Source organism: Vigna angularis, chromosome 5 (genome assembly GCF_016808095.1).
Source record: "Vigna angularis cultivar LongXiaoDou No.4 chromosome 5, ASM1680809v1, whole genome shotgun sequence".
Taxonomy (NCBI): domain Eukaryota; kingdom Viridiplantae; phylum Streptophyta; class Magnoliopsida; order Fabales; family Fabaceae; genus Vigna; species Vigna angularis.
Window position 1 is genome coordinate 36,626,398 of NC_068974.1, and position 11,052 is coordinate 36,637,449.

Genomic DNA, 11,052 nt, shown 5'->3' on the forward strand with positions numbered 1-11,052 from the left:
GTTTTGATATTTAATATCTAATAATGTTATATTTTCTTTGTCGTAATTTTTTTTTAAAATATTAATCAATTGGTATTAACACGTTAAGAAAGTGGGTAGGTACATGAATACAAGTATACATATTATTTGATGGAGATAGAGATGAAACAAAAATATTATACAGGTTGGATATAAGAATATAGATAAGAATGATTTTTTACTTATGTTCTTACATAATTATGACGGTAGATGACATTATTAAGTTAATCTCAAATGTGTATTTAGTGTAATTAATGAGAATATAAATTATTTACCTTTAATGATTGCATTATTTATAATATAATTTATTATATTTCTGAATCTTTATTTGGATGGATCTGACAATGGAGTTGGGCGGTCGAATGGTATATCAGTTCTTACAAGTATCATCACTCATAAGAGAACTTCAACTACATAAGAAATCACTCAAGAATTAAATAATTCTAGTAATTACATATTTTCAAATAAAACCTTTTAAGGAATTTCAAGTAACACTACTGTTACAAGGAACTTTGATATTTGAATTCTTTATTGAGAAAATCCTTGAACCATAAGGCAGAAAGTTTTGGGTATCTTTTCAAGCCGTTTCTGTAATCTACAAAATTCAGTCCAAATCGCATCGTGTAACCAAAGGGCCATTCAAAATTGTCTAAGAGTGACCATACAAAATACCCTTTTACATTTACACCATTCCTGCATTTACATGGAAAAGCAAACAATTAAATGCCATAATAACTTCAACAAAATAATCTCCATAAGAAAACGAATAGAAATTAACTTACTTCATTGCTTCTTGAAGAAAATATAAATGACGATAATGATAATCAACTCTATAAATATCCAAGAGAGATTCTTCAAGTGAGAGTGATGGATCATCATAATCATTTATACCTATAACAAAAAGTAAGAAAAATGTAAACTGCCTCGATGTTTTATTCATAACTATAGTTTTTAAAGCATCAATTTAAAGGGAAATAAATGTGACATTTAAAGTTATTTACCATTTTCAGTAATATAAATTATAGGATTGTTGTATTTCTCTTTAGTGTATAACAAAAAGTCACGAAATCCTTTTGGATAAACGTACAACCAATCTGTACCAACCTGCATGATCATGAAAAGTATCTTTATAACTGAGAGAAACATACTAACTTGTGAAGCATCTACAATCCAAAACCTTACATTTAGACCAATAGCTTTTCCTTCACGAACATCTGCAATAACAGAACCAAAAGGCATCAAATTATATATAGAGATCAGACTCAACATATATTATATATATCTCAAATTCAACATGTATTTATACTTACATGAAAAATTTGCAAGAGCATCTGTCGTAAAACTGCTTCTGACATTTCTTAATTCTGGTGCATCAGAGACATATCTAGCAGTGTAGTAGTTTATGCCAATAAAATCAAATGAATTAATAAGCAATCTGGAATTGTTGTTTGTAAATTTTGGTAATCGTGATTTCACCAACAAACGCATGCTTTTTGGATAATCTCCTTTTGTTAATGGATCCATAAACCTTCAATGGAACAAATAAATTAAATAAATCATCTGATATAGTATACACTTCATTGCTACACTGCTTTCCATCAATTTATTATTATCAGAAGTACAATAATCAAAGAGAAAACAAACCTTATAGCATTATCTTTAGTAAAGTTGATATTGCATTATCCTTCTGCTTACAATGATTTTTACCTTTTTTTTGTTTAGATTTTTCATGCACCTTAGTTCCCACAAACCAGAATGAAAGTAAGAACTTTATAGCACACCATTTTAACTGTGTAATATCAATTTTGAGGATAAGGATATAGAGAGAAGTATTTTACCATCCGAACATGAAGTCAACAGTTCGTTCACTAGCCTCTCGATCAAGTTTGTTTTCAGAGAGTGGCACACTCCAAACAAAATTCAAAGTTATGCCTATCAAGCCATTTTGAATTATCTGCATCCACAGTTTTGCTATAAAAAATTATTCCAAAATATGTTTAAATTCAAAGGTTTGCCAAATTAATAATTAGCTAACCTTGTACTTGGTCTTGTAGACATTAACCGCTGCAGCATGAGCAAGAAGTTGGTGATGCGCGACCAAATAGGGTTCTATCCCAGAATCGCCACCATTGCAACTAGGATTCAACCAAGAAGAACATCGACCCGGTGCATATATTCCTTCTGCATAGCCTAGCTCGCTGAAAGTCAATGGCTCATTCAAAGTTATCCACTTTTTTACTCTCTCTCCAAATTCCTTGAAGCAAAGCTCTGCATAGTCTTGGAAATCTTTCCTGTGTGAAAATATGTGTGGTTTTTTTAGAAATGTTCATTCAAGTGAAAATGTAAATTAAATTGCAAAACTTACACAATGCGAGGACTTAAGAAGCCACCGTATTCATCTTCTAAAGCTTGTGGAAGATCCCAATGGAAAAGTGTCACAAATGGTTCTAAACCTAAAATTATTTTAATATATATGATGATTATAGTATTAAGGTGTTATCATCTAACATGAGAAGTTGTTAATGTGTAAAGCATAATAATAATATTCACAATAAAGTTTTTATTCTGACCATTTGCCAGTAGCTCATTGATAAGGTTGTTGTAATAGTCAATTCCTTCTTGGTTTATACCTCCACTCAGTTTTCCATCTGTAAATATGCAGTTTATGGAAATAAATATGTTAAGTAAATTTAAATGAGGGTAATTGTGAAAGTGCAAAAGATACGAGTGCTTTTTAGTAATAATTATCAAGAAATTATTAGTATTTTGGTAATAGTTTTAAGACTAGAAGTTCATTAATAATATTTTGATAGTAGTTGTGTATTAATTGTATTTTGGTACAGTTGTATTTATTGCATGTGGTTGAAGGATTAAGACTACTAGTACTATTTCTAACATGTGGTTGAAAGACAAGACTAAGGACCTACTAAAATAGTTCACAGCTAGCAAATCATAATATTGAAAGTATTTTCATAAAGAATTGCTGTAAACAAAATAAACAATTAAAATAAAGACCCAAATAGGTAAAATTTAATCGAGATTGTCTTACTCGGAAGAATTCTTGACCAAGATATAGAAATTCTGTGAGCATCCAAATTCATATTCTTCATAAACTGAACATCTTCCTGCAATATAAATACAACATATCTTCATGTTTAATGGAATCCAAAAGATACCAACGCTTATTTTAATATTTTTTTTTGTTTAACATTTCTTTTCCAAGGGTCTAATCAGTTCCTTATAATTAATAAATAATGAATTAATTTGGTTATAATGTTCCAAAGATATTAATCCGCAGTTTGATATAAGCATGTTACCTGTGGTAATCATTAATAGAAGTGTACCAACGATCGTGATAAGAAATTTAGAACTTTACTTTGTTTCATACTGTACTGTGCAAATATCTGATAAGCTTTCAGCGCTCCTTTGCATTAGTGATGACTGTTGATAAATCACATCGAAAGAAACAAAAGTTTGAATCGGCAATATATACCTTGTAGCGATGATACGAATCAACTGCAACATCTCCATTGCTTCTGTCCTCTATCTTTTCTGCATGTTAATTTCCATATATAAAAACTTGTATAAATTTTGGGAAAGATCTTCGGTGCAACAATAAGAAAATCACACATATATAAATACTTACCAGGATATTTGTGAGTGAAGGTATCCCAAATGCTTGGTCCTCTACCACCTTCATTGGCTGCACCTTCATACTGCATACATACAAAATCATGTGAACCGAAAACCATAATATAAAGCTGATAGAAAGAACTAAAACATTTGAACTTGTAACATGGAAGGTGTTTCATACGGGGTTGAACATTGATAAAACATCATTATTGTTGCATGAATGTACCTGGTACGCTGAGGATGATGTACCGAAGATGAAGCCTGTTGGGAAACTGTTTCGATTCAACAAATCTATTTGTGGAGTAAGGGCTACGCTTTCTGTGACAGCAATCAATGAAGAAAGTAGAGCAATGAGAGGTAGCAGAACATATTCTTTGTATGCCATATTTGCTTATTTGTATGTAAGTTTTTCTCACTTTATAGAGGAAAAGCTTCATCTACTCTGACATTTTATCTGCAAATATCAAATACTTCTTGCTATTTAGAAAATTAATCAGACAGCGATTTTGAGGTATGATGGCCCAGGTCATTGCTCATTGGTCATTCGTTGTTTGCAGTAACCCTTCGCCCTCTAAAGCTACTTTTACAAACTTTTAAACTATAATAATTTTTATGGTGTATTGATACCACACGTATCTCATTAATTTTATAAATAACAATTTTGCTACTAATAATTAAATTCATTTTAACAAATATTTTATAATATGATTTAAACTCGTTATTTCTGATAATAATTTTTTTGAACTTAATAATTTTATTTTATTACACCAACACACTCCAATTTCTACTGTTATCTCATCACTTAGAAAGACTAACTTCAGTGGCAAAGTGATCACATTGTGAAACTAATCAAAAACACGTCTCATGAGATTCCATCTATTGTCGGTAATATCCTTTCCTTTGGATACAACGTAGAGACAAATAAAATAAAAAATACTTATTAAATCAAAATTAAAATTTTGATAATTCATAATAGAATTTGACAATTAATTTTTTATTTTTGCTTTTATATAAAAAGATATTACGGAATAATTCTCTCAAAATATATATAGAGAGAGAGAGATATGTAATTAATTTAGCCATCTGAGGAGGAAAACAACAGAAATTAGTTTTGTTGATTAACACTGGTTGAGTATTTATTATTTTGATCAGGAATTTGGTCGTACCTTATCGATTTTCGTGACTGTTTGTTCAATCGTTATCAGTGAGACATGTTTAATTAAGAATGTGGTCCAATAGTCACTTTCATACTGGTTGTAAATTTCTTATTTTGATTAGGAATTTGGTCCTACCTTTATCCATTTTCGTGACTGTTTGTTCAATCGTTATCCGTAGGACATGTTTGGTTAAGAATGTGGTCCAATATTCACTTTCCTGGATTTCATAAGACTTGTCAAAAGAAAAGAAAATTCCTCAACTTTGAAATGAAATTTATTTATAATATAAATAAACAATTATTAGAGAAAATTATGTTTCAAAAACCATGTAATATTGATGTTACGAGAAAATAAAGGATATGAATTATTTTTTTTATTAAGTATAAATTATCAAGATAATTGTGACAATGAGACTTCCAACAATGCAAAATAAAAATAGTATAAATAGAAGAAAAAATAGTTTAAAGAATTCATAAAAGAAAAGGTGGCAATGGACGGTATCGTTATCGAGGAAGTAATATGTTATCGGTTAGAACGGTTGGGAAATATTTGTTTTTGGCGACTGTTTCTTAAAGGTTTTGGGTTCAGCAAAACTGAGGAACGAAGAGGTGACCTGAACTTCTTGACAAATTGGCATTCACTCATAGTTTGCAAAAAGCACACCACCGCCAACCTTTTACTTCGTTATCCACGCACGCTATATATACGTGTGAAATAATATCTAAAATTGCATACTTATCATCCTATATATATATATATATATATATATATATATATATATATATATATATATATATATACTCTTAATATTTTTTATTTCTTTCGTTACACAATTCTTTCACTTTATTCTTATTGTTTGACTAATTTTATATCTATAAAATGCACTCACATACCTAGGTTTTTTTCTTATATCATAATCTTTTACATAATTTTTTTTTCTGTAATACGTATAAATTGTGTATTATCAATTTTAGTGATTTAAATAATTTTTAAGTCTCTATTTCTATGTTTTTACTAAGTAAATCAACTATTTCTTAATTTTTATCTTGTTTTATTCTCAAATTTTGTGTGTTTTGTATTTTAATTGTTTTATACTTATTTTTATTTCTAATCTCTTTGTTTAAGTGTGTGTAATAAATGAATAGAGAGTAATTCTAATGAAAAAAAACCAAAATAAAATGCAAGAGAGTGTGTTTTGGAAAAGAAAAGATCAATTTGAAACAAATACATGCATTGGAGCCACTAAGATCACCTCAGTGCTTCAATTACAAAGTGTTCTCAAACTACACAACATTAAACACCACATTTGTAAGTTTGAACGTCATCCGCCCTTCCATAAATATAGAAAGTCTTTTTCACATTTTAAATGATGACGCTCAACAATGTTGAGATGATGCTCAACAATGACGTCATTGACATGTCAAAATTGAGTATTTATTCATGTTTTTCTCAAGATTTTTGGCATTCTTTTCCTCCCACACTTTCTCTCCACCTTGAAAGATCACAATAGGCCCTTGGAGGTTATTTAGGATGTTGGGAAGCTCTCTCATTTTCTCATTGGGGTTTCAATCTTCATCTATGCTGGTTTCCCCCTTTCAGGGTTGATGAAGGAGGAGATCTATGAATGGGAGATAGAATGCAAATACAGCTTGGAGTAGTTGCTTCATCTTCTTTCTAGTTCTAATTTCTTTCCTATCTCTTCTATTTGTAAATCATGGGTTCTCCACCACAGCGAGTTAAGTCTATTATCAAGATTAAATGTAATAAAATGAATCTTGTATATTTTGTGATGTTAATACATATGTTTTTCCATTTCAATATTAGTATTTGATTTATATGCTTAATGATTTATTTGGTTTGCCAATCATATAATTAATGTTGATAAACTTGGTGTAGAAAATATTTAATGTTAGAACAAAAAGCTTTAATTAAAATAAAATTATATAATTCTGAATTTATCATGTTAATCATTAAAATTAAAGACGAAAACATACCTCAATTTATAATGATAAGAACGATCCGTTCTGTTTTTACGGATAATGGGATGTCACAAGAATTTAAAAAAGAAGGAATGCAATGTGATATGGAGAGATAACATATTTAGTTACATATGAAACTGGAAGTAAAAATATAATTACCTTTAATTGAAATACATTAAAGCTATATGATAACCATTTCAAATATCACTTTTAACTTGACATATAAATAACACTAGATGTATTTATAACTTATTCTTTAACTCCAACTTTCAAATAGCATTAGACCTTTTTTTTATAATACTAAACATCAACACCCACAATTAATAGTAAAACACGAGACAATGTCTTACCATTATTTTCATTTCTCAGGATAAACCAATGTAATTACAAAAGAAATGTCCACACTAAAAAAAAATAAAAGGTGTATAGTAAGATTCATAATCTTATTGTTTAAGTTCTATTATCTTTGTAACACATCATGCACGCATAATTTATTGCCATTGAGGCATTGAATTCGACAATAAATTTATAAGAAAATACAATTTCATAAGAAACTACCCAAGAATAAAACAATCCTAGCAATTGGGTATTTACAATATATAATTGTGAAAGAATTTTGATAGTGGTTGAATTATATGGAATCATGAAGTTTGGTTTCTATGTTGAGAAAATCCTTGAACCACAAGGCCGAAAGCTTTGAGTATCTTTTTAGACCGTTCTTGTAATCAACAAAATTCATTCCAAATCGCATGATGTAGCCTGAATCCCATTCAAAATTGTCTAAGAGAGACCACGCGAAATATCCTTTTACATTTACACCTTTTCTGTAATATACAAAAAAAAAAAAAACTGAAATTAAATGCATGCAAACAAAATAATCTTTTTTAATGCATTAAAAAGAGCACTTACTTGATTGCATCAAGAAGATAATAAAAATGACGGTAATGGTAGTCAACTCTGTAAATATCCAAGAGAGATTCTTCAAGTGATAATGAGTGATCATCATATTCACTTACACCTACATAAAAATATAAACCATGCCATATTTTCAATACGTGTAGAAAATAAAATACCATATAGACAAGTCGATAATAATTTTTTTTTAACATTTTCTCATCATATTTCTTTGTAACTTTTTTAACAAATTCAAAGGAAATACATGTGAGCATAAAAGTTATTTACCATTTTCAGTAATATAAATTAAAGGATTGTTGTATTTCTCTTTAGTGTATAGTAAAACTTCACGAAATCCTTTTGGATAAACGTACAACCAATCCGACACAACCTGCATAATCACGAAACATAAATATCTTTATTAAGAAAACACTTTCTAAATTTTAAGGCATATATAATTTGGTCACAAGAACATTACATTTTCACCAATGAGTTTTCCGTCACGCACAACTGCAATAAAAAAACAAAAAATTATGTAATTACCTATAAAAATCAGATTCAACATATATATATAAAAGTTAATAAACAAGTCTTCTTACATGAATAATTTACGAGGGGATCTGTCATGTAACTGCCTCTGACATTTCTTAATTCTGGAGCATCAGATACAAAATTGGCAGTGTAGTAGTTTATGCCAAGAAAATCAAATGAATTAATAAGCAATTTGGATTGTTCCTTTGTAAACTTTGGTAATCGTGATTTCACCAAGGAACGCATGCTTTCTGGATAATCTCCTCTTGTAAGTGGATCCATAAACCTGCAATAAATAAAGCATTACATGATTTTTACATAGTCATTTTTCTTTCTTATATATATAGATAATAGTATAAGAATGTTTTAGCACACCATTCTAATTAATTAAGTAATGTTTAAGTTTAAGTTGTGCATGAACATATTGATGGAAGTACTTACCATCCAAACAAAAAGTCCATAGCTCGTTCAGCAGCCTTTCGATCTAGCTTGCTATCTGAGAGTGGCTCGTACCAAATAGAATACAGTGTTATGCCTATTACACCATTCTGAAATCTCTGCATCCATATATAGTTTTTTCATTTAATATATTAAAAAACATGTTACACTGTAACAAACATAGGAAGTACGAGGTTGAAATTTAATAAGAGCTTACCTGATACTTAGTCTTGTAGACATTAACAGCAGCTGCATGAGCAAGAAGTTGGTGATGTGTAGCCAAATAGGGTTCTGTTCCAGAATCACCACCATTGCATTTAGGACTCCACCAAGATGAACATCGACCAGGGGCCTTTGTCCCTAATGCATAACCCTTGTTGCTGTAACTATATGGCTCGTTCAAAGTTATCCACTTTTTTACTCTATCTCCGAATTCCCTGAAGCAAAGCTCTGCATAGTCCTGGAAATCTTTCCTGTAATAAAAAACGTGTGATTTAGGAACGTTCCAGAAACATCTTAGCAAAGCATTCAAGTGGAAATATTAATTAAATTGCACAACTTACACACTGCGAGGACTTAAGAAGCCACCATATTCATCTTCTAAGGATTGAGGAAGATCCCAATGAAAAAGAGTCACAAATGGTTCCAATCCTGAAATTATTTTAATATACATGATGATTAGTGTTGATGTGTTTTCATCATCAATATCATGGGAAATTGCTAAATAATAAAGCTTTTATTCTGACCATTAGCCAGTAGCTCATTGATAAGGTTGTTGTAATAGTCAACTCCTTCTTGGTTTATACCTCCACTTAGCTTTCCTTCTGTTGATATGCAGTTTATGAAAATAAATATATGATTAAAGCGAAAGATCCAAACAGGTAAAGTTTAATCCAAATTAATCATTGATCCTTATTGACTCACTCGGAAGAATTCTCGACCAAGATATAGAAAATCTATAAGCATCCAAATTCATATCCTTCATAATCTGAACATCTTCCTGCAATATAATATGCAACATAACATCATGTTTACTTGAAAACGATAGAAAACAAAAGATAACAACAATAATTTTATAACTTGCCTTGTTTAACATTTCTTTCTTAGTTGAACTTCTAAGGTCTAACCAATTCCTTAATTAATAAATAATCAATTCATTTGGTTCGGCCAAAGATAATAATCTTATTTTGATCAATAAGTTACTAGTGGTAATTATTAATAAAAGTGTAGTAATGATCGTGATTAGAAAAGCAACTTTACTATGTTTTATACGCAAATATCTAATTTTCAGCATTAACTTTTATTAGTGATGACAGTTGATAAATTATATCAAAAGAAACAAAAACTTTGAATCGGTAATATATACCTTATAGCGATGATACGAATCAACTGCAACATTTCCATTGCTTCTGTCTTCTATCTTTTCTGCAAGTTAATTAATTACCATATCAACAATTGTATATAATAAGAGAAAATCAGACATACATACATATATATATATATATATATATACCTGGATATTTGTGAGTGAAGGTATCCCAAATGCTTGGTCCTCTACCACCCTCATTGGCTGCACCTTCATACTGCATAGATACATAATCATGTGAATCGAAAACCATAATATAAAGCTGATAGAAAGAACTAAAACATTTTAACTTGTAACATGTTGAACATTGATAAAACATAATTATTGTTGCATGAGTGTACCTGGTACGCTGAGGATGCTGTACCAAAGATGAAACCTTTTGGGAAACTGTTTCGATTCAACATATCTATTTGTGGAGTAAGGGCTACGCTTTCTGTGACAGTAATCAATGAAGAAAGTAGAGCAATGATAGGTAGCACTACGTATTCTTTGTATGCCATTTTTTCTTAATTGTATTTAATTTTTCCCACCAAATGCGTTCCTTTTATAGAGGAAAACCTTTATCTACTCTCATATTCTTTCCAAAAATATCTAAATATATCTTGCTATTTCTATCCTAAAAGAAAATTAAATCAGAAAGCGATGTTTTTTTGGTCAGAAAAGATTACCAACTTGGGCAAGGATTTTGATAAACTTTACTATCACACGTAAACTAACATGATAATCGTAAGTATGCTGAGAAACACGTATATGAATATCATCAGTTAGTAAAGAATAATATAATAATATGAAACGTTGTACTCTTCACTCTTTTTGCATCGTAATATTGCATGTATTATCCGTAATAAAATGTTCTGTTTGAGTTAAATATTCACTCAAGTTTGTTTAAACCATAAAAATAAGGATTTATCTGACAGTGAAGTATTTCTTTTTTTCTAAAATTTAATTGGGATTATATATTTAGATTAAACTCAAAACCGTTGCTTCAGTTAGATTATACCAAATTAGGTAAATATAGCATTATCTTCTAAGAAAT

At 29.7% G+C, this 11,052-nt stretch overlaps 2 protein-coding genes across 8 annotated transcripts; both read right to left on the reverse strand.

The window, feature by feature from the left end:
• Positions 1-307: 307 nt before the first annotated feature.
• Positions 308-4,208, reverse strand: LOC108340405 (beta-glucosidase 13-like). Of its 7 annotated transcripts, none has more exons than XM_052877643.1 (13): positions 4,068-4,208; positions 3,878-3,969; positions 3,665-3,734; positions 3,512-3,570; positions 3,068-3,143; positions 2,589-2,666; positions 2,384-2,471; positions 2,054-2,309; positions 1,857-1,972; positions 1,329-1,546; positions 1,020-1,232; positions 801-909; positions 308-711 (listed from the first exon to the last, which is right to left on the reverse strand). In XM_052877643.1, the coding sequence occupies exons 5-13, from the start codon at positions 3,126-3,128 to the stop codon at positions 519-521; spliced, it is 1,332 nt and encodes a 443-aa protein (XP_052733603.1). In that variant the 5' UTR covers positions 3,129-3,143; positions 3,512-3,570; positions 3,665-3,734; positions 3,878-3,969; positions 4,068-4,208; the 3' UTR covers positions 308-518. The 7 variants fall into 7 exon arrangements, 6 of the variants coding, with proteins under 6 accessions (XP_052733603.1, XP_017433259.1, XP_052733602.1 ...); XM_017577770.2 differs by lacking the exon at positions 4,068-4,208 and having other exon boundaries at positions 1,020-1,122; positions 1,201-1,232; positions 3,878-4,061; XM_052877642.1 differs by lacking the exon at positions 4,068-4,208 and having other exon boundaries at positions 2,384-2,426; positions 3,878-4,061.
• A 3,003-nt stretch (positions 4,209-7,211) lies between these two features.
• Positions 7,212-10,516, reverse strand: LOC108339509 (beta-glucosidase 12). Its single transcript, XM_017576636.2, has 13 exons — positions 10,358-10,516; positions 10,164-10,233; positions 10,017-10,075; positions 9,575-9,650; positions 9,397-9,474; positions 9,214-9,301; positions 8,868-9,123; positions 8,654-8,769; positions 8,281-8,498; positions 8,160-8,191; positions 7,970-8,072; positions 7,697-7,805; positions 7,212-7,611 (listed from the first exon to the last, which is right to left on the reverse strand). Exons 1-13 carry the CDS (start codon positions 10,514-10,516, stop codon positions 7,419-7,421), a joined length of 1,557 nt encoding a protein of 518 aa, XP_017432125.1. The 3' UTR covers positions 7,212-7,418.
• Between the last annotated feature and the right edge of the window lie 536 nt (positions 10,517-11,052).

Bases quoted from the DNA above. Each gene is read 5' to 3' on its own strand.
- LOC108340405 (XM_017577769.2), bottom strand. From the start codon at position 4,036: ATGGCATACAAAGAATATGTTCTGCTACCTCTCATTGCTCTACTTTCT. The intron at 2,310-2,383 runs GTAAGTTTTGCA...ATTTTCACACAG, and splicing joins TTCTTAAGTCCTCGCATTGT to GAAAGATTTCCAAGACTATG. The intron at 1,233-1,328 runs GTAAGTATAAAT...CTGTTATTGCAG, and splicing joins TGCTCTTGCAAATTTTTCAT to ATGTTCGTGAAGGAAAAGCT.
- LOC108339509 (XM_017576636.2), bottom strand. From the start codon at position 10,516: ATGGCATACAAAGAATACGTAGTGCTACCTATCATTGCTCTACTTTCT. The intron at 8,192-8,280 runs GTAAGAAGACTT...TTTTTATTGCAG, and splicing joins TCCCCTCGTAAATTATTCAT to TTGTGCGTGACGGAAAACTC. The intron at 7,612-7,696 runs GTAAGTGCTCTT...TGTATATTACAG, and splicing joins TATCTTCTTGATGCAATCAA to AAAAGGTGTAAATGTAAAAG.